This window comes from Pogona vitticeps, chromosome 4 (genome assembly GCF_051106095.1).
Source record: "Pogona vitticeps strain Pit_001003342236 chromosome 4, PviZW2.1, whole genome shotgun sequence".
Taxonomy (NCBI): Eukaryota; Metazoa; Chordata; class Lepidosauria; order Squamata; family Agamidae; genus Pogona; species Pogona vitticeps.
The window spans coordinates 56,893,502-56,916,804 of NC_135786.1; the positions used below are offsets into that span (position 1 = coordinate 56,893,502).

The 23,303-nt window shown below is 43.9% G+C and overlaps 1 protein-coding gene across 5 annotated transcripts in view; it reads right to left on the reverse strand.

The window, feature by feature from the left end:
* LOC110081298 (inositol 1,4,5-triphosphate receptor associated 2) overlaps nucleotides 1-23,010 on the reverse strand; it is a 34,543-nt gene extending 11,533 nt beyond the window's left edge. The window contains exons 1-9 of one of the 5 annotated variants that reach the window (XM_072997462.2): nucleotides 22,902-23,010; nucleotides 10,932-11,042; nucleotides 10,512-10,573; nucleotides 8,480-8,556; nucleotides 6,586-6,682; nucleotides 5,258-5,333; nucleotides 4,023-4,050; nucleotides 3,148-3,288; nucleotides 2,559-2,690 (exon numbers count right to left, since the gene is read on the reverse strand). In XM_072997462.2, coding sequence (XP_072853563.2) covers nucleotides 2,559-2,690; nucleotides 3,148-3,288; nucleotides 4,023-4,050; nucleotides 5,258-5,333; nucleotides 6,586-6,682; nucleotides 8,480-8,556; nucleotides 10,512-10,573; nucleotides 10,932-10,957 — 639 coding nt within the window. In that variant the 5' untranslated portion in view covers nucleotides 10,958-11,042; nucleotides 22,902-23,010. Of the gene's footprint in view, nucleotides 1-2,558; nucleotides 2,691-3,147; nucleotides 3,289-4,022; nucleotides 4,051-5,257; nucleotides 5,334-6,581; nucleotides 6,683-8,479; nucleotides 8,557-10,511; nucleotides 10,574-10,931; nucleotides 11,224-21,459; nucleotides 21,599-22,901 lie in introns of those variants that run through there. The other 4 variants (XM_072997461.2, XM_020797896.3, XM_020797887.3 and 1 more) reach the window with 4 other exon arrangements.
* Nucleotides 23,011-23,303: the final 293 nt, after the last annotated feature.

The following is a 23,303-nucleotide window of genomic DNA, read 5'->3' on the forward strand; positions in this document are numbered from 1 at the left end:
CAGAATAAAGTCCAGAAGGGGTTTTAAATAAGGGTCATGTGAACCTATACAGAAATTGTTACATTCCCTGGCATGGACAGAACAAGCTGTAGGATAACACTCTGCTTGTTTATACCTGTAGAATAGGATTAGCAGTGTCTAGAGAATATGTTAGTAGGGACTGGGAGGCCTGTTTTATTAAGCAGCGACACCCACACAAGCACATTAGAATGACATTGTGGTGTTCCTGGGTGGGGGCCTCTAACAGCAGCCTCTGAAGCTTGCTTCTGGTTCTAATTAAGTCTAGCAGCTCTTCCTCTACCTCAGTTTATAAACAAATTCTGTACAAGGCAATGCAAAACCACCCACTCAGTGTACTGGGTTGGCAGTGTAAAAGTCAGATAAAATAAATTTGCACAGCCTACTCCTATCGCTAAAATAAGGACATTTCCAAGCGTTGGAAACTGGGCCTATGAATAAGGCATGTATTCTTATGACTATAGCAAAACCAGATGCCAGTTGAAACCAGAAGATATATCTCTTATGCAAAAACCTGGACAGTTCTACTGCACAACACAAGTAGACAAACATACCGGGGCTGATTCTAGGTTGATGGGATCCTTGGCAATACGCCACCTTGGGCATCTTGTACCACATTAGCAAGTATACAGTATAGTAGGAACAAAGGGTATCCATTTAAGTTTTCCCCAGTGCCTCCATGAGAAATTAAAATGGTGGCTTCCAGAGCCAGGTACAAGGGCAGATGTTGGTACCAGCAGGTCCTCCCTATGAGGTGGGCCTCAGCACTTGCCCAAGTGTGCCTGCTCATATTGATATAGAGAATGGCACTGCAAATGTACAGCTGGATGCCCCATGACAAGATACCACTTGCTTGCCACTTCTCCTTACTGTCCTATGAGATGAAGGCAAGATATTGTGTCCTACAGATGCTAGCTTGTGAGCTCTCTACAAAGCCAGACTATGTCTTCTCTGACATTAGGAAACCATCACCCAAAGCATCTCCTTCCACCTACTACATGGGCAATGTAAAAAAAAAACCACACACACACAAACCAAAAAAATCCTCTTCAACATTAGAAAACAGTTTTGGAATGACAGGAAGAGTTGGCAGGAAAGACTTAGGCAAGTAGAAGAGCATGTTCAGTGCGATGCATAACCCTCTCTTCACACCCTGAAGAACACAGCTGGGGCTACATCATGTGATCCCAGGTTCTAGTAATGAACACATGACATGAGAAGTGGGAACACAAGGTCAGAAACACTCTCTTCAGCATGTTCGTTCCCTATAATTCAGAAGCAGAGGAACAAAACGGCAAGAGTGGTGAGAAAAGATAGGTATGGAATATCAAGAAAACATTATTGCTGATTATTATTTTCTAGTCATACAATCTTGGGCAAAACATCATTTGGATTTTAGAAAATCATATCAGTAGGAAAGATAGATCTTGTTCCATGTTATCCTAGGGTAGGCCATGGAATCTTTCCCAGGAAGCAAAGATAAAGCAGTTCTCCCAAGTGAATTATACAGAATGGCTGAAATCCTGTTGCTTAGTACAGTGAATTTCACTAGACCAGTCCCACTGAATCAGTGAAGGTTTGTTGAGTCATAAGTTCTCCATAAGTTCATTTGACTTCAATAGGCATAAAGTAAATTGTAGCTTACATAGCTACAATTTAGGGATGTGGTGGCGCTGTGGGTTAAACCACAGAAGCCTCGTTGCTGCAAGGTCAGAAGACCAGCAGTCGTAAGATCGAATCCATGTGATGGAGTGAGCTCCCATTGCTTGTCCCAGCTCCTGCCAACCTAGCAGTTTGAAAGCATGTAAAATGTGAGTAGATAAATAGGTACCACCACAGTAGGAAGGTAATGGCGTTCTGTGTCTAGTCATGCTGGCCACATGACCACGGAAACTGTCTATGAAGAAATGATGGCTTTATGGCTTGGAAACGGGGATGAGCACTGTACCCTAGAATCGGACACAACTGGACTAAATGTCATCGGGAATCTTTACCTAGCTTACACAGACCCATTGGAGTCAATGGAACTTACAGGGGAGCTAACATAACATAACATAAACAATGAGATGTCAGCTATTCTGTATAATTCACTTGAGAGAAGTGCTTATCTTTGCTTCCAGGGAAGGATTCCAACCAGCAGAGATTCCCCGTCCATCTACTGAACTTCTTCTGCCCTTTTCTCCAATCAGACTAGAGATCGTGTTGACCAGGAAGGCATCACATGGAACAGAAGGCCTGGTTTACAGACCTGAGAAGGCCCTAAAGTCAGTTGCAGCTTATATAGTCTCATTTGCAGCCTTACATCTGCTTTACACTTCATGGGACATCTATATAGACAAGGACCATGCCTGCTTTTCTGTAAACCAACTGATGATGTGAATGCAAGATCTACACTAGCAAGAAGGCAAGTGCGATTTCACTTTCATACACCCTTGATAGCAACAACACACAACACAAACATCACAAGAAGAGCTCAGCTTTATTTTTATATTTTTGGAAATGGTCTCTATCAAATCATGACTGCCCCAAAAGAAACTAACCTGATGAACAGCTCCTAATTTCTCTGCAGCAACTGTTGCCCGTTCAATTGCTCCAGCAAGGATGGTCAGACTGCTTTTCAGCTGCTCTACCATTTCTTTGCACCTGCTGTCTAGACAGGACTGGTCCAGCTTCTGGAGGAATTAAAAGCAGATGAAAGCCATTCAATTACATAAATATTAACCAAATCTGTAGGTGGTATTCGTCTCCCAATCTGGCCAAAAGCAAGCAATCTCCAGCACCGAATTTATGCATTTTTCACATTCTTCATTGAATGAATCAGTTGCTTGCAGCATTATTTAAACCTGATTTAATCAATGGCACTGTAGACATTGGGTTATATTCAAATGGGTTGACTGCATTTAGATCCCATTGAAAGGAAGGGAACAAGTTAGCCATGGCTCAGTTCCCATTGAAATAAGTGGGGTTTTACAGAATATTCTCCGTCTATCTCATTGTCTGTTGTTCCCTCTCCATCTTTAATTCTTTGTGAAGATGCAATGCTAGTGATGGGACTAGACCTCCACACTTAAGACACAGTAAGAAGCACTCAGAAAATGATCAAGAGATCTGATATGTAGTTTCTCTGACCTGCAACATTGTCCAACATTCTGCCAGTTCCTTCTCAATATTCTCCTCAGCTGTGTTCCTTGCCCGCTCTTCTACCTGTACCCTCCGCCTGAGTGTAAACATGTCACAACGGAAGGCCAGTGCTAAGTGGGTAAAAGCTGTCTGCCAAGGAAGCACAAGAGTTAAACAAGGCATATTGCAGAGAAAACCCAACCAGTATTTTAAATGCAAATGTAAGCACCTGGAGGGGAAACACACAACTGATTTTTCAAAATCACTATATTTGAGGGGACATATTTACTAAGTGAGCTGTGAATTGACTAGTTTAGAGTGTTCCTCTGCCTTCTGAAAAAAAAGTTTTAGGTTTAATTTTCTGTACACCAAAAAAGGAAAATGGTGAAGTCTGTCTCCTCCCCCCCCCCGCCCCCAATTTCCTAAGATGGCATGGAACATCTTCAGATTTTGCCTGGAGACAATTAGGATCAGAAAAAGATATGAGCATGAGGTAAGAACTGAGAAGATTCCAGAGTCTCATTATCAGTAATATTGTGGCTATCTCATAGAGGTCTGTGGGCACCTGTATTAAACTGTGTTCCAGGATGTTCTTGAAATTACAGTAACTCCACAGCTCTCAGGACTGGCTCTGCTAGTTGAAAGAATTGCTTTTCTACAACAACAGACTGTTGTGATTTAATTGACAGTAAGATGTGATGTTGCATGAAACAGAAGGATTTCTTTGTAGAAAGTCAGAAAACAAGGTCTCAGAGTCATCTATGAGAATCAGCACTATATCAGCTGATCAAGCTGATAACCCCCCAGAATATGTTGAGGAACAATTCGGAGGGGCTACTTGACACCTTTCCATGTAGAAACACATACAAATAAAACCCCCTCACCTCCACATCTTGCTCGGTCAAGGCCACCCTGTGAAGGAAGAACATACAAAGCTGTGAGGGAGGAGACCTTAAGGAGTTCACAGGAAAGAACAGATAGTTTAATGGGATGTGTGTGTGTGTGTGTGTGTGTGTGTGTGTGTGTGTGTGTGTGTGTGTGTGTGTGTGTGTGTGTGTGTGTGTGTGTGTGTGTGTGTGTGTGTGTGTGTGTGTGTGTGTGTTTACAATTAATTTCATCATTTATGACAGTCATCTCCCTCTCACAACATTCCCAGGGCAGTTCAAAAAAAAGGAAGAAAACAATCCAACTAAAATTGTGATAGAATAATTTTAAAGCCACAAAAGAGCAAAAACAACAAAAAAAACAGTTGACAATTAAAATGGCACGTAAAAAGTTAGGCAAAATAAGAATATCTTTGCCTGGCGTTGAGATGCTCTAGGCCAGTGGTTCTTAACCTTGGGTTACTCAGGTGTTTTTGGACTGCAACTCCCAGAAGCCTTCACCACCACCTGTGCTGGCTTGGGTTTCTGGGAGTTGCAGTTCAAAAATACCTGAGTAACCCAAGGTTAAGAACCACTGCTCTAGGCAAAGACCTGAGTGGCCCTGGGACAAGAGTCAGTTCTCTCATTTTCTAGCTGTGCAAATGAAGTATTGCTGCTGGAGTGCCAAAGACATTTGTCCACAGAACTGATGAGGATTTTCTCCCTGTCACAGGGGTCTTATATAATAAGACCACGATAATTATAGAAAAGCTAGGAAATCAAGTGATGGAATGTGCAGGACTATGGGATAATCACCTTCCTCAGGGGTAAACTGTTGCATTCTTGATCTTTTCATTGACACACCTTCTGAACAAAGAGATCCAGATGGGAATATTTTGGAGGGATTTCAGCACAGGTGCCTTGTGGCCCAAGTGGTAAAAGGGGGTCGGGGGAGAGAGAGGCACTGTAAGATGGGCTCTTGTCACTCAGACTGTGGGCCATTGGTGAATTTTGGTGCCAGTGTTATGGGGGGTTACAGCTCTGGCAGTAATTTGGTAAAATTTCACATGGATTTACTCCCTTGCTCGCTTGCTCTCACTCTCCACACCCATATCCACATACATCTTACTCTAAGGATTGATTTCAACCCAAAGTATGGCTATGTGCTCACTCCTGAGAAGGAATGGCATCTCCCTTGAATACTGCCACATTTTATATTGCTCTACCAGCTCACAAAAAATCCAAAAGCTTCCAACCTATGCAGCCCCAGTCTTTGCAGCACAGAAAGTTCCATCAGTGAGGTGCTGAGTCCATCTTCAGAGGGATCCATATCTAGACAAACAAAGACAAAACCTTAGTATGGTAACAAAGCATAAACTAGAGCCAGATTAAATAATAAAAATTGGTGCATCGTCAAGTCAATTCTCAGGGACGTGGTGGCGCTGTGGGCTAAACCGCAGAAGCCTGTGCTGCAGGGTCAGAAGACCGAGCAGTCGTAAGATCGAATCCACGCGATGGAGTGAGCGCCTGTCGCTTGTCCCAGCTCCCGCCAACCTAGCGGTTCGAAAGCATGCAAATGCGAGTAGATAAATAGGGACCACCTTGGTGGGAAGGTAAACAGCGTTCCGTGTCTAAATCACACTGGCCATGTGACCACGGAAAGATTGTCTTCGGACAAAACGCTGGCTCTATGGCTTGAAGAGCAGGATGAGCGCCGCCCCCTAGAGTCGGACACGACTGGACAAAAATTGTCAAGGGGAACCTTTGCCCTTTACCTTTACCAAGTCAATTCTGACTTATGGCAACCTTTTCCAGGGTTTTCTAGGTAAAGAATACTCAGAAGTGGTTTACCATTCCCTTCTTTGGGGGGGGGGGTGCCGTGGGACTGTGCAGTTTGCCCAAGGCCACACAGACTGGCTTGACTGCAGGAGGCACAGTGGGGAATCGAGCTGCCAACCTCTGGCTCCATAGGGAGGCTTATGGACAAGGGAACCTCACCCCTAAATGTTAGGGAAGGTGACCTTCCCACTATTTATTTATTTATTTATTGGACTTATATACCGCCCCATAGCGCTACAAGCACTCTCCGGGCGGTTTACAATTTAATTATACAGGCTACACATTGCCCCCACCCCCAGCAAGCTGGGTACTCATTTTACCGACCTCGGAAGGATGGAAGGCTGAGTCGACCTTGAGCCGGCTACCTGGGATTTGAACCCCAGGTCGTGAGCACAGTTTTAGCTGCAGTACAGCGTTTTAACCACTGCACCACGAGGCTAGTCACAAACTGTCACCGGTAGAGGGAATCTTAATTCTTGAGGGTGAAAGAAGAAGTGCTGATTCTTTGAAGGTGGGGACAGTTTAAAGTGGGGAAAGAAAAAGAAAATTAAGGGGGAGAGCAGATGAGAAAGAATTAAACTGGAGAAAGAAAAATGAGGGGGGTGGAAATGTGTAGCAGAGAATCTGAAAGATGTAAACAACATTAGAACAGAAGGAAAGAAAGAGAACGGCACAGAAGAGACAGAAACACGCAAAGGGAAAGAGCGCAAACAAGGAAAGCAACAGCAAAGACTCACTCACCAACCTTCATCGCTCTCACCACTGTCTTCAAAGTGTACAGCAAGTTCCCTGCTCCCATGGCTGTCCCTCCTGGCTTGCTCTCGGGGACTCACAATGCAAGGCTGCAAAGGGAGAGCAGTAGGTACATATAATGAACATGCCAATAGTCAATGTACTCTCAGCTGTACTTAATAGAGAAAGCTGTAGTAGGCAGAAGAATAAATGTGTGCAGTCAAGTCAACTTTGACCTTACTGCTAACCTTTTCAGGGTTTTCTAGTTAGAATACCATTCCCAACTTTTGGAGGCTCCCTGGGGCTGTGCAGTTTGTCCAAGGCTACACAGGCTGGCTCTTCTCCTGGGAGATACAGTGGGGAAATCAAACCCCTCGCCTCCAGCTCCACTGCCAGGTCCTCCAACTCACCAAACTATTCAGCCAGCAGTGAGCAATACAGGGAGGAAAAAGGTGTCTCTCTACAGGTGAAGGGCAGGATAGCTATGTATTCTGCTGATGGAAGAAAAACCTCTGCTTCCAGGGCTGCTAGGCAAAAGTCCTCTGTTTGGATGACTGCCCAATCCAAGTCAAATTTGAAGACAACAACAACAACAGCAGCAGCAGCAACAACAAAAAAGAGGCAGAGAAAGGGGAGCAGGGTTTTGAAGTTGTTGTAAACCATAAGCACTTGGACAATGGACTAAGAAGGTAGACAGGTCACCTGGTCACAGTCTTTCTCACTATGATGAGAGGTACTGTATTTTTATTTTTATTTTTAGAATTTAATCCATTATTTCTAAGCTTGCCTCTATACAAATAACTCAGTAAATGCAATTGTTATGCAAATCTATATCTCTAATTTTGGTAATGTGTTTGCTCTTTTCTATAGATTTCTGTAAGTGGGAAAAACAGTTGAATGAACTGTGATATCTGTTTCAAGGCCAAAACCTTATTAGGGTAGTAGAACAAGGCAGGTTCCAAGTTGGTATAGGGATGGTTTATTTACTCATTTAGCAAGTTTAAAACCACTTATCTTCAATTTAAGTGAAATCTAGTTGCTTTCAGAGTATCTTTGCCCCCCAAAAAGTTTCACATAATTGAAGACATGATTGTTTTTCTTCCTTGCTAGTGTAAAACTCACATGGCGTCTGAGCCTTTTGCATCCACTACTATGAAGCTTAAGTGTATATTCATATATATTTTGTGGTAGAGATTGATTTGACCACAGGAGGCTAGGCTGGCCTCGTCTTTATTGTCCTTCCACAAGAAGGCAGAGATCTTTCTCTTCAGGCAAGCTTTCCCTGACTGACTAGCTGATTCAGTGGGTTTTTAAAATTTATTTATTTATTTATTTATTTATTTATTTATTTATTTATTTATTTATTTATTTATTTATTTATTTATTCATTCATTCATTCATTCATTCATTCATTCATTCATTCATTCATTCATTCATTCGATTTGTATGCTGCCCGCACTCTGCAAGAGTCTCCGGGCGGCTTTCAGCATCAATTAATGGATTGGTGTACTTTACTGCTCTGAATGTGTTTTGGTGTTGTTTATTTTTCTTGTATAATATTCTATGAACCTTTTTAGTACTTTTATACTCAAAGTTGTTAGCTTTAAATACTGCTATTTAATTATGTAAACCGCCTTGGGTCCTTTTCAAGGAGAAAGGCAGGTTAAAACATTATGAACAAATGAACAAACAAACAAGTGAATGAATAAGTCCAAATCAAATGATCAAAATAGCAACATAATAACATATTCAATTAGAGGATCTTCTAAAGGCACTGCTAGGCCTAAAGCAACTGTCCAAGGTCTAATAAACTCCTAATCTGGACCTAAATAAATAACTAAATAAATAAATCCCTTGAGGATCCCTCTTAAGTCAGAAAATGTGAAACTGCTTTCAGCTCCACGCACCTTGTTTGTTGTTTCAGAGGTCATCCTTCTCTCATCCACCATCCTTTCTGAGTCTCCTTCTGAACTGGCCATTGTTCCTGCAGAATCAAGTGGAAAGCAAAAGGCAAGAAATTTTAAATTCCACTTCTATGTGGTAAAGTCAGCATGGCACCAGCAATAGAATTACCATATTTTTCTGTGTATAAAATGACATTTTTTTTCTAAAATAATTAGAGGAAAAATTGAGGGTCGTTTTATACACAGAAGGCAGCAGGAGGAGGCTCCAGCAATCGTCTCCTTGTGATTGAGTGGCGGCGGCAGCAGCCAATGGGCAGCAGCAAGAGGCAGCTGAGCCGGGCTGCTACTTTGCTTCAGTCTCCACTTGCTGCTGCTGCTGCCTCCACCACTGGTGCCCTTTGACCGCCCCTTTTCCCTTCTTTTTGCTAAGCAAAAGTGACCTCTGCTTTTCCCTGCCTTTTGCAAAGCTACAGGTCTTAGCAAAAAGGAAGGGAGCAGCAGCGCTTCGCAAAAAGCACAGGAAAGTGACAGTCACTTTGAAAAACCACTTTCCCCTGCCTTTTGCGAAGCCAGGGGGCTTAGCAAAAAGGAAGGGAAAAGCGGCAATCAAAGGGAGCCCTTTGATCCCTGCCTTTCCCTTCCTTTTGCTGAGCTCCATGGCTTAGCAAAATGAAGGGAAAAGCAGGGATCAACTTTTCTAATTTGGGGTTTAAAAAAGGGGGGGGTCGTCTTATACATTGGGTTGTGTTATAAACGGAAAAATGTAGTATCATCAATCCTGAGTTCCATTCTGTGTCTCCTGACTAACATGAGATGGCTAGCAGTTCCTTTTGTTGTTGATGATTGAGACTCTCCCAGTAATTCAAAGGACACGGGATAAATTATAGCACAAAAAGCAAAAGCAAGCTGCTGTAATAGCTGAGTTACACTGGCCGTTGTGAAGAAAATTCAGAGAAGGAAATTCCTAGGAATGCTTCTGCTACTAGCGGTAAGTTGGTACTGTGTCTACTGATTAGGTCCAACCTCTGTGGCCCATCCGATTTGTTGGAATACAACTCCCATCATCCTGCAGTTTTAGTTCTCCTGGCCAGGGATGATGGGAACAGTGTTGGCCGTGGGATGAGAAAGCTTGGCAGTTCCCAGAAGTACAGGGTTCAGGGCTGAGAGAGGATGCCTGGGCTGAGAAGCTGTTTTTAAAATGTCCTATTTACAGTTAGCAAAACAAAAAACAAGTTTACATAATCTTTTTACAAGGTAGTTTAGATATTAACTACAAACACAGTTTTCCTTCAGTTAACTTTAAGAGAGAGAGAGAGAGAGAGAGAGAGAGAGAGAGAGAGAGAGAGAGAGAGAGAGAGAGCACGCATGCATGCCCTTTCCTCCCTAAACCTTTTATATAATGCAGAGACTTTCCTGGAGAGCACCAGCCAACAACAGGAATCAGCCCATATGGTCTGGAAACACCAGGCAAAAATTATTAAAATGGGAAGTGAAGGCATATGTTAAAGCGGCAGCAGAATGAGAAAACAACCATGCAGAGGCTGTTTCAAAGACTCACTAAAGACACATACAGGTAGATGTCTGCTTTCCTATAGCTGGAAAACTTTATGACAGGAGAAAAAGTCTGAAACACAAGAGTGTGAGGGGGCTGGAGGGGGACTAGAGGAGGGGGTTTGAAATTATGACTTTGTGTTATGCTCTGCCTAGACCAATAGGTACCTGCAGAGTAAGGTATAATACTTGGAGGCAGTGATTAAGCCATGCAAGAAGAGTATCTTGTGGTTGGGTAACAGGCAGAAGGGGCCACCTTTCAAAAAGGATGGCCGACACCATCATCCCATTGGGTGAAGGATGCAAACCCTTGAGAACATTAGCCAGATAACGAGCAACGAAGACCTTGCCCATCACGGGTGGCACAAGTTTCTGCCAATTCTAACAAGTCAGGCCAAGCGGTGCATGGAAGGAACTCCCCCACCCTACCCCTGCTGGGCTACAGATTCCTCCTTTCACCCCCAAGATGCTCTGTTAACCTTACCTGTTTCCAGTGACAGTGCAAGTCCATCCAGTTCTCCTGAACGTTGTCCTAGTGGCTCTTTGCTGAAAGAATAAACAACTAGATTAAGGACCAGAGCTCAAGAGGGTGGGAAACAGCCTAGACAAGCAGGCAGATATTCTCATGCTCTTGCCCCTACCCCAGCACAGCTCCAGAGGACTCCCCACTCCTGGAGAAAGACCCTCACAATATCTGTCAAGCATACATATCTTTATTAAGTAAAAGTTGCTTCAGGCTGGACCCCCTCTGCTGCAGGATTTGGTTTCCATAGGCTGCTGGCAAGCTGTGCTTTGCAGTCATCCCCTCTTTCCGTCTGTCTGCATCCTTCCCTCCCTCCCTCCCTCCCTCAAAAGCATCACCTACTCCACAGATGCTGGCTGGCCATGGGCACAGCAGGCTTACCTCTGCAGCACCACTCCATTCTCCATGCTGGCCCAGACGGCTGGCAGCCAACGCTGCAGAGTCCTTGCTGCAACCTTTCCTTCCGTGGTAAACTGGACAGAAAGAGTCTCCCTGCAAAGGCATTTCCCCAGAAGAACTATGAGTCACAAACCCACCACGGTCAGGTTGGCATCCATCACATTTCAACTACTGTACATGGACAAAGGCTCTTGCCGTCTCCCAGGCTGTTAAGTAAGTATCTTCTCTGCCAGAATGGAGAATGCGTTAAAGATAGAAAGAGGACGCCATCTGCTGGAAAGATTCAAGTAGAGGAATGAGGAAGGAAGAGACTTAATTGACAGAAGCAGTGGGGTAAAATGGGAGCTGCTCGCCCAGCGCCAGTAACTGTGAGACTTGGCAATTAGTATAAAAGCTGCCACTTTAACATGCTCTGTTATTTATGGCTGAACAGGTTCTGGAGAACTAGAATCGCCTTGGTCTGTTCCTGGCACAGCCACTCAACTCCCATCATTATTGTACTGGAGAACTCTTGTTCTAGCACTTAAAGCCCTCTTTCTCGCTCCCTGGAGAAGCTCCATCTTCAGATTATCCTTGACACCTCATTGTTCCTTTGATATGGGATGCTGATGATTTTGTGCCTCTCTCTCTCTCTCTCTCTCTCTCTCTCTCTCTCTCTCTCTCTCAATGTTTTTTGTCAACAGCGAGACTGGGAGGCAAGAGATGCTTCTGTGCCAGTATTATTCTGCATTTTTTCACCCGGAGCCCTACTTGTCACCCTTATTCTGTTCAATTCTTCCTCTCCCACAACACTGGAGGCCCCAAAATGTTTACATTCTTTAATGAAACAAGTCTCTGCACAAGTAGAAAGTGGCTGCCTGGCAACAGCAGAAGAATAAGGCAGATGGCATATTTTCTGTTCAAATTATTTAAAGGACAAAAATAAGGAACATTTTTGTTGCATGTTTATAAATGTTTACTTTGGTTTCCAGGTTGTGAATGTTTGTACGGACAACAAAAGAAAGCATGACATTAAAAAAAGGGGTGGTGGTACAAATGAGCACTTATAACCAAGGCTGATGGATGGGTAGCAAACGGGCAGTGAGGTAGCCTTAGGTGGCATGTTTTGAATATCATAAGAGAGTAGCAGATGTTTAGTGGTTAAATTTTCACTGTTTTATTTTATTGCTTGCTAATGTTAGACAAGACTGTTTGTGGGGTTTCTGTCTCTTGTACCAAAGTAACCAATCTAATAGCTTTGGGCACTAAGTACCTTAACTTGGCTCAGGGTGAAGTTACCGTTTACTGTTCTCCTTCAGATAGCAAAATGTCTTGGGTTGGTCCTGCTGCCACGGCCTGTCCTGTTCATACCAGACAGGACGCCACTTCTATCCCTGGAACACTTGTTTCAGAGGCCACTATTAATCTGAGTTCAGGACTTGCATTAGTTACTTTTTGGGACTGCAATTCCAATATCCATCCATCCAATCTCCATGGGTCTTTTGTCTCTTGTGGATCTTAAAGTTCCTACAAAGGTGCATCCTGCAAGAGTAGTCAGCGTCTTGTATTAGGTTTGAACATCTTGGAATAGTTACTTTTTTCTGAATAATAATTCCTGGAATTCCCCCAGGCAAATTACATAGAGGATTCTGGGAACTGAGGTTTTAAAAAGTAACTGCCCTGAGTTTTGCATTTAGATATCCTATTCGCCCTCTCACCAACAGGGCTTCTCACTGTTGGCAGTGCATGCTCCTTCCTCAACCAGACCTGTAATTAGAAAGTATGACACCGGAGGTGAATGTCATCTTATTCTGCCCATTGTGTCCTAAGACATGGGCATGAATCTCTCTGCCAGGGAGAAAGGAGGTGATGCCTTCAACACAAAGAGGACGTTTCTGCTTTTAAAGGGGAAGGGGAGGAATTAATAGATCTAGAAGGCATTCCATTTTATTTTCCTATCACTCACCAGTAGATTCACCTCTAGTTTTGGCACCCTCTGAAGTTCCCATTGCCCCACTTGAAGATAGCCCTGTCATAACAAATTTTCCATCAGAATGGCTGCTTTTGTCTAGCATGAAAAATGTTTGACAAAGCAGAGATTAGTTGGAACCATGGACCTCAAACTATGGACAATGTGGCATAATTACATAGCGCCTTCCACAACTAGCCACATCATATACCACCATTGTTCTGCAGTTATACCACTTTTGTGTTGGAAATATCACTCACCAATTGTGTATTTCTGTTTATTTCCAGAATTGTTAACCTGGTTTTTGCTTTCAAAGGATTTCACAATATGATAAAAATAAACATATTATATCCATGACAAAAATGACAGTAAAAGAAGCAAAACTAGCACAAAACAATTATACCACAGACTAAATGAGGAGCCAGGCAGCCAGTCTGTTAAAAAAGAATAGAACAATATCAGATGACAATCAAAAGAGAAAATGCAGAATAAAACCAGATGTTCATGGGGAGGTTTGGCTAAATAAGATTTTTACTTGCTGATGCCTAAATCATAATGGTGGTCTCAGGTAGGCTTATTTGGAGGCAGACATTGCATAAATGGGACTATCAAGAAGGACACCCATTTAATCTCTGAAAGGATCTGTGACAAACCCAGACCTACTGGGATATGTCACACAGTTTCACTAAGCTGCCACCAACCATTCCCTTTAAGAAGTCACACAGACCAGGGATGGATTTTTAAACAATAAAAAGAATAAGGTTTATTTAAATACACACACAGGGATAATAAAAATAATCAGGTGAATAGATAAAGTAACGTGGCTTAGTTTCACTCATACAAGCATACAGTTTGGTTCACACAGAACCCTTAACTTAAAGCACAGACCCTGAACCTATCAGTTCTGGCTAACCAACAGACACCTGAACCTATCAGGTTGGTACTCTGACACACAGTAGTACCCTGTCTGACACACAGACTCCCACAACAGCTTCTTCTTCCCAGCTGCTGCTTCGTCACAACCCAGTGTCTCACAGTGTCTCTTCTTCTCACCACACAGGCATCACATATTTATACAGTACAGCCCCTCCTCCTGATGTCCCGCCTTACACTTCCCATAGGATGGAACTTTCCCTCCAAACCCATGACAGACAGGTAACATCAGTGCTGTATGTAACACCTCCCCTCTTTATAAGTTGTTTTGTAGGGGGAAAGCTAAGGTGCTTTTCACCAAAAAAACAACCTGTATAAAATACACAACAACAGTTATACATACCATATAATACTTACTTATCCTTACACTCTAAGTTAACCATAGCAATTATGCATTTAAACATTTACCATATACATTACATCAATTTACCTTTATTCATACAAACCAAATTCAAAACCAGGTACATTTAACTTTTGTCATCATTATATACACATAGTCCATATTCTTTCGCCGTCTTCATTCTTCAGGTCTTCTTGATAAGGCGTCAGCAACACAGTTCACTGACCCTCTGACCACCTTCACTTCAAAGTCATAGTCCTGTAGGTTTAAAGCCCACCTCATAAGTTTGCTATTGTGGGTTTTCATTGTCTTTAACCATTGCAGTGGTGAATGGTCAGTGCACAGAACAAAATGTCTTCCCCAGATGTAAGGCTTGGCCTTCTGGATCGCGTAGACTATGGCCAAACACTCCTTCTCCACGGTTGCCAAATGTCTCTCACCTTTTTGAAGTTTCCTACTCAGGTAGGACACTGGATGCTGGTCACCATTCTCATCCTCCTGGCACAGAACTGCTCCTACCCCGCTGTTAGACGCATCGGTGTAGATGATGAACTCCCGGTCGAAGTCTGGAGCACGCAGGACAGGATAGTTGATTAACGCCTCCTTCAACCTCTGGAACGCCGCCTCACAGCCGCTGGTCCACGGGATGCGGTCATCAGCCTTCTTCCTCGTCAGATCGGTCAGCGGAGCCGCAATCTCGCTAAACCTCGGGATGAACTTTCTGTAGTAGCCCACCAACCCAAGAAATGATTTGACCTTTTTCTTGGTGTTGGGTCTAGGCCAATCACGAACAGCTTCTATTTTGGCCTCCAGGGGTTTTATCACTCCTCCCCCTACCATGTGACCCAAGTATTTTATTTCTGGGCTACCCAGCTGACACTTGCTGGCCTTTACTGTTAGCCCTGCTGCACTTAACCTCTGCAGCACTAACTCCAGGTGTATCAGGTGATCTTCCCAGGTATTACTGAAGATCCCTATGTCGTCAATGTAGGCCACTGTAAAGTCACTGAGCCCTGCCAAGGTCTGGTCCATCAGCCTTTGGAATGTGGCTGGTGCATTTCTGAGACCAAAGCTCAGGACTCGAAACTCATAGAGACCAAAAGGGCTGCAAAAGGCAGTCTTTTCTTGATCCCTGGGATCAATTCTTAATTGCCAACATCCCTTTACCAGGTCCAATGATGAGATGAACCGACAACCCCCTATGGTTTCAATCAGGTTGTCTAGCCTGGGCATTGGGTAGGCATCAGGAGTGGTTACACGGTTTAATTTCCTGTAATCAACACAAAACCTAATGCTCCCATCAGGCTTGTCCACAAGGACTATTGGAGAGGACCAAGGACTAGAAGAGGGGACGATTATGTTCTCCCTCAGCATCTCGTCCAGCTCCTTCCGCACCTTGTCCCTATAGGGTCCCGTTACTCGGTATGGGGATACTGCCTGCGGGGGTGCATCCCCTGTGTGGATCCGATGCATCACTCCCTTCACTATCCCCGGCTTGTTGGAAAACACCTGTTGATATTTACTAAGCAGCATTTTTAGTTCTTGCTGCTGGTCTTGGGTGAGTGCAGGACTGATCTTTACCTCCTCTGGGTTGTATTTTACTTCCCCTCTACCCTCCCAGAAGGGTAATTCAGCTTCCTCACTCTCAGCTGCTTTTATAGCAAATAGAACCCTCTGTTCCCCTCTGTAGTAGGGTTTTAGGGCATTCACATGAACCACCCTCCTTGCTTGGTTCTCCTCCTGCTCTATTAGGTAGTTCAGGTCTGACATCTTGGAAATGACCCTATATGGTCCTGCCCATTTGAGCTGCAGTTTGTTCTCTCTGCAGGGCCTAAGCCAAAGCACTTCCTCCCCTGGGTCAAAGTGCCTCTCTCTAGCTTTGTGGTCATACCATGTTTTCTGTCTGACCTTCTGAGCTTGCAGGTTTTCTGCTGCCAGCTCTAGATTTCTCCTTAGGTCATTCATCAAGGTGTCTATGTATGTCACAACGTCTTGTGGGTCATCCTGGGTGACCTGCTCCCAAATTTGTTTGATCAAATCAAGGGGCCCTTTCACCCCTAAGTGTGCAGCAAACATGTCAGAGTGACCCCTTTGTAAGATCATGGGGTGATACTTTTCAGGTACCACCAGCTGACTTCTGATCCCATCTCCCCCTTTTGAGATATTCCTCAGGGTCTCTCTATATAAAACCCCCTTTTTCTCCAGAAATCTCACTGGGGTTTCAGGTGTTAGCTGGGCGTCAGTCACCTGTTCAAAACACTTTTGGAGAGTGGCGTCTGCCTTTTGCTCCTGTCCAAATCTGCTGTCTGTGGTTAAGGTTTCCACCACAGCTTCTGGACTCCCCTCTGCTTCCGTCTCTGGCTCATCATTACCCCCCTGAACTGTCCCCGTGGTGGCTTGTGAGCGTGTAATCACTAGCACCCGTTTCACATGTCCAGCCAGGTCATTTCCCACGAGCACGGCTGCTGGCAGAGTCGATGAAATCGCTAGCCTCCAAACTCCCCTCCAGCCTTGAAAGTTGACAGGTACCTCTGCTACTGGCAGAGAGATTACCTGCCCCTCAATCCCTGCCACCTTCATGCTCTCATTTGGGATTATAAACTCCCTAGGAATAATATCTGGATGGCACAGGGTTACCTGGGAACAAGTGTCCCGCAGCCCCCTATACTGACGGTCAAGTATTCCTACGTCCACTCCTGCTGTCTCAAACAACTGAGAATCTGTTTTTATCAGCAAGCAGCGCTTTACCTCCACAAGAGGACCATTTTCCTCAGCCTGATCAGCAGCGGTAGCTGTTCCAGACTGAGTAGCCATGGCAACAGGCTCCCTCAGTGACCCTGAGCCTTGCTCTTTCTGGACACAGAACACAGCTTTTGGCTTGGTCCCACTAGAATTCTGAGGCACCATTCCTTTTAGCTGCTTTAATTTCTCACACTCTGAGATTAGATGACCCTTTCCCTGACAGAAATAACATTTTCTGGTGTATTTTGATTCTCTCTCATCTTGTTTTGGTTTTCCCTCCAAAATCTGAGGTCTTTGTTTCATGTCTGAGGGCTTCCCTTCACCATGGGCCCCTCCCCCTTGCTGGCTTTTCCCTGGTCCCTGAGAGTACTTGCTGTAGGTTTCTTTGGGTTTACCTACAGATTTCCCCTCACCCAAGGGCTTTCTTATTTGGGAAATAAAATCTGCGATCTCTGCGGCTGCTGCCACAGATTTCGGTTTCCTTTCCCTCACCTGGAATTTCAATTCCCCATGCAGGACTGAATAGAACTGTTCCAGTGCTATCAAGTCTTTAAGCTGCTCATAGGTCTCTGTTCCCTCCTGCGATAGCCATTTCTCAAGCAGCCTCACCAATTGGGCCCCCACTTGGGTAAAAGTCTGTTCTGGTTTTTTTGTGAGGGACCTGAATCTTTGTCTCAGCTGCTCTGCATTTATCCCATGTCTGGCAAACACCAGTTTTTTAAACTCTGCAAAATCTTTCATCAGTTCCTCAGGCATCTCGGCATAAACCTCAGCCAGGCTACCACTGATTAAAGATCGCATGATGGTCATCTTCTCAGTTTCCCTCACTGAGAAGTCCACAAACGCTCTTTCCACTAAGGAAAAGAACACCTCAGGACAATCTCCCTTGTGGTACACAGGGAATTTCTTCAGGTCAGCTTTAGACAATTGGCCTCCCTCAGAATCCCTATTGTTATTATTGTTCTGGTTCATCAGTTCCAGTTTTCTTAATTCAAACGCCATTCTCTCTCTCTCCAATCTTTCTTCCCTCTCCATTCTCTCTCTCTCTCTCTCTAATTCAAATTGCCGCTGTTTCTCTCTTTCCCTTTCCTCCATTTTTTCTCTCTCTAACCTTTCCTCCACTTCAAATTGCCTCATCCTCAGTTCATGCTGTTGGACTATGAGCAATTTTCTGAGTTCTGGGTTCTGCTCTCCTGTGCTGTCACCTTGCACTGAGCCAAATTCATCCTCAGAACCTTGGTCAATCTGGGGGTCTTTCACTTCACTCATTTCGGCCATTTGGCTTCGAGTCAAGGGCATAATCCCCCCTCAGAACAGGCTGCTTTAAAAAGTCAAGCCTCAAAATAAAACGACCACTTTTTTCCTTCTTGCCTCAGAACCAGCTTTCCCTAGAGATTGCTGCTGTTCTTCAGCACTAAATTTGCAACAGTATCGAGTCAGAGCCTACCCCCCTCTGCTGGGCCTCTCAGCTGGCAAGCTAGCTCACTGTTACTACGCAGTTTTGCCTCAGCTTTTTCCCGCCAAAACTAGGCTGCCTCAGAGCACCTTAATCTAAGTCTCCCCAGTTGGCACGTTCTTCTACTAGCGCACCTCCCCGTGAGGTACACCTAGAAGATTACCTACGCGCCTCAGACTGTCCCTGACTAGACCCCCCTTGCTCTGGGCACACTTGCCAAGGCTTTGCTGGACCGCTGGACAACTGGACCAGTCGTATCCCACACGCTGGACACCAATCAATGTGACAAACCCAGACCTACTGGGATATGTCACACAGTTTCACTAAGCTGCCACCAACCATTCCCTTTAAGAAGTCACACAGACCAGGGATGGATTTTTAAACAATAAAAAGAATAAGGTTTATTTAAATACACACACAGGGATAATAAAAATAATCAGGTGAATAGATAAAGTAACGTGGCTTAGTTTCACTCATACAAGCATACAGTTTGGTTCACACAGAACCCTTAACTTAAAGCACAGACCCTGAACCTATCAGTTCTGGCTAACCAACAGACACCTGAACCTATCAGGTTGGTACTCTGACACACAGTAGTACCCTGTCTGACACACAGACTCCCACAACAGCTTCTTCTTCCCAGCTGCTGCTTCGTCACAACCCAGTGTCTCACAGTGTCTCTTCTTCTCACCACACAGGCATCACATATTTATACAGTACAGCCCCTCCTCCTGATGTCCCGCCTTACACTTCCCATAGGATGGAACTTTCCCTCCAAACCCATGACAGACAGGTAACATCAGTGCTGTATGTAACAGGATCATCTTTATTTTCTGGACTTACGAATAGTCTGCAAATCTGCCGTTATGCAAATACTCACCAACTAACAAATCTATGCCATGGAGAGTCTGAATGAAAGGAAGGAAGTATTGTGTATACTGATGCATTTCCATGTTGGTATCTTTTTGCAGTCGACAAAAGAACATGGAAAGACATCAGGAAATGAAGCAAGTGAGTACACAGGGAAACAGGCCATGACTCTGAAATGCGAAGACAACTCACCATGCTGAGTTGCGCTACCTTAGAGGCAAATAAAGAGCAACTCTCTAGATGTGGTTAACTGTAATGCTCATTATCCACAACCAATGATGAGGAATTCTGGGATTTGCAGTCCAATAACATCTGCAGGCCTATGTGCTGTTCATGCTTATTTTATGCCAGGGTGAGCCAAGAATGACTCTAGAACCACCCTTGAGTTCCCAGCTCTCCCAAAAAGCTCCTATTTCTGATGAAAAGAAAAAGAAAAAAGTGCTGCTCCTGGAAGCCTCCTGGAAGGGTGATTCCCTTTTTAAATGTGGCACTTCTAGGTTCTGCACCATTAACAGCCCCATACCCATTTTTCACAATGGGAACTAGACATCTAGCCACTTCTGGATGTGTATTTTTGTTCCCCATTTTTTTTCTCCAATTGTACAGCACCTGGAAGGTCCTGGGGCAGAAAAATTCTGGCTCCTGCATCCCCCAAAGTGGCTCAGTCTGTATTACTGTCCATGGGAGTATTGGCAATACTATCCTCCCAATGGGTGAAATGTTAGTTTATTTTTAAAAACAGCTTCACCTAAAAGCCCAATGTCTTCACTGTCTTCAATGTAGGCCCAAGGACTAGCTGCTGACGGCATCATTCAACCATGACTAAGTCTTTTGCTATCAATACTTTATTGTTTCTGACCAAAAGGCCTTTACAGTAGGCTTTTGTAGGCTTTTTGAAACGGGGAAAAAAGATTTTTCCCATTTGAAAAGTAGGCAATTGTAATAGGACACTTGTCATCAGTCATAGCATCCTTCAAAATGGCCAAACTTGTGGCATGTGTTTGTGGCAGCTATACAGCATGATGATCCTTGACAAAACAGTACTGCAACTTCTTGGCTGCCAGTGCAAATTGTGCTACAGCAGAAGTGATAAATCAGTGAGCAAATGTATTACTACTACTTCCTCAGAGGTGTGGCTGGCAAATGACCGGATGATAGGTGACAAAAATGTTTTCCTAGGATCCAGATGAAAGAGACAGAACAATAATCAGTGAGCTATATCTTCAGTCCCGTTATAGCCACAGACACATATTCGTTCTGAGACTGAGGTTCCTTGGTATCACCCTTCAAAATATGCAGAAGGCATCTATTGGAATCTGAGTTCTGTAAAAGTTCTGTGGAGCTATGGCAAGGATAGTGCCTCAAAGTAGTATGGCCTTGCACAATTAACTTTAAGTTGAGGATACCAAATAGAAAATTGTGACCTGACAATGGCAGCCTTATCTTGGCTGGCAACTAAATCAAGAAACAGAAATTTTCCAGCACTGTTTGCCAGAAAAAAACATGGAGCCTGTTGTAAAATGCTCACCATGATAGCTGCTTCTGCATGGGATGTTGTTACAGTGCGGTGGTTTACCAGACAAATTACACACACATACACACAGAGGCATACACTTTGGAAGGTCTGCAGGAGGAAATCAGCAGCTCTTACAAGGTGTAAAATATCAGCTTTAAATAATGAGTATGACAACAGATTAATGCAAATAACAGATGGAAGCATAGCTAGCTTATTGACAAGAAACAGAAAGACACCCCATAAAACAGCATATGAAGGCAGCCACAAATACATATAAAAGTTGAGCTGTAGAAAAGATTGGCATGTTCGGGAAGAGTTAATTTATGATTTATTTACGGTACTTTTCTTTCATAAAAGGAGGATATTCTCTCCATTCCACTCTTCCCATATGCTACATAATCTAATAGTCTGTAAAACACAAAACATCATAGAAGCAAATGGTATCTTAATTTCCTCTCTACTCCCAAACAACAAATATAATGAAGTGTATGTACATCCAAGATCTGTTCTATGCACTTAGCAATGTGTGCATTCAAAGCATACTTTCCCGAGGATGGATTAGTATGTCCTGAATATCCTTGCTAGAGCCAGTGGTTGTTAAATAAAAATTGCTCCCAAGCATGTATTCGCAGAAGGAGCAACCATATAAGACCAGTTAAGTGCTGCAAACCACCAATCTTGTAAACACACTCATGAAATACATACCTCTGAGTTTCATCGAATATGTTCACTCATTTGCTGAAACGAAGTCTTCAGTAGCACTGCAAATTCTGTTTATTTTTTTAGGAGGCTCTTACTGTACCACACAAAAATGTGCCCATACAGAAATGAGAGCACACAAACCACTACGACTTGACTCTCACCTTCAGGCCAATCTTCCTTATGAGAATCCCGAGATGGCTTTCAAAAAGTAGCAGGGAAGAACAGGGAAGGATAGAGAGGGGAGGCCAGGGGGAGTTCCTTATTGCTACACTGCCAGTACCGCTCCCAATGGGACATTCTTCTCTTGTGAGAGCACCTGTTTATGACTGATCTTTTCTCACAGACTGTTCATCATCGCTGTAGTACGCTGGAAACTTAATGGGAGCTCCCTCTCCTAAGCCTCTCTAGCAGAAAGCAACTCTAATCCAACCCAAGGGCAAAGAGTGGAGGCAGAAGGTGCGAGCCGGAAGGGATTGGTTGATGGGAAAGCTCTTTTAGTCCATCACATTTCGAGGACTCATGCTTCTAAACCCAGGCAAAGACAGGTAAGAAAAAGATAAGGATGGCATTTAAGGATGCTCTTTCCACTACCACCATGTTCTTTTCAGGGACGTTATTCATGTTCTCATTCTCACAAGTTGACTAAAATAAGATAGTTTGCACAAAAATGATTGGATTTCACCGTTCATTTTCAAGCTCACATGCTGAAGCAACAGCAGAATCTAGATTTACTACATTATTGCCAAAGTGCAGATCATGTGCATGCGTGCGTACACACACACACACACACACACACACACACACACACACACACACACACACACACACACACACACACACACACACACACACACAGAGCTATGCATAAAACAAAGTTTAACCACAAATTCTAAGAGTTGAAGTTCCAAAGATTTGCTTTCCCAAACTCTCTATCATTTAGGTTTCTTATTTCTTTTTTAGTTTGTATGTTATGTGCCATCAAGTCAATTCCATCTTATGATGAACCTAGTAGGATCTCCAAGGTGTGTGAAATATTTAAGGAATGGCTTTACTATCAATATCCTGCACTGTGTTTTAATGGCCGAATGGGGACACCCATCTCCATCATATTGCTTTTTAGAGAAAAATTATCCTTGAACAGTTTCTGCTGTCATCCCAGAATTCTACTGCATTGGTGTTCCCCCGCCTTCTTTAGACATCTTCCTTCACCTCCATATATGTACCATTATGGGTATGCTCAGTGGGCCTCACATTTGGTGCCACTGATTGTCGTTAAGAGAATGGTTTGCTTGGATCCTCTATCGTACCTTGGGAGTGGGCGTGGGGATGAGCGAGAGGGAGAGGGAGAGAAGGCACAGTTTCCAAATAGCAGTGGTCTCTTACCCTCCCTTCTTTGCACTTCACTTTCTCGACCTGTACACTGAAGATAAGGATAAATTACTTACCTAGATAAGGAGGTGAAGGTTGCCCAGTGCTGAAAGGCCAAATTCTAAGCAAGAACGCAGAAGGAAACCCCTTTGAGAGGACTTGCCTTTCCTTTGTTGATGAGAGCAGTGTAACAGCCCAATTTGGACAGGGGCAGGGACACAGGCTTGCGTCCTGCCACAAAACAAAACCTCCAACTCACGAAGACCAAACAGTAGTGCCTCTCCTTTCACTGCCCCCTCGAAAGCAGACTGCTCTCTTGCCAAGCTTGCTGCCTTTGGAATGCATGTCTGCTGCTGCTAGAAAAACCCCTTGTTTATAAACCAGATGACTGCCGTCTTGTAAACACTATCTGCTCGTCAGGGTTTCAGCTCTTTCTAGCTGTGTGTGAGGGAAGCTGAAACCCTGGCAAGCAGACTGTT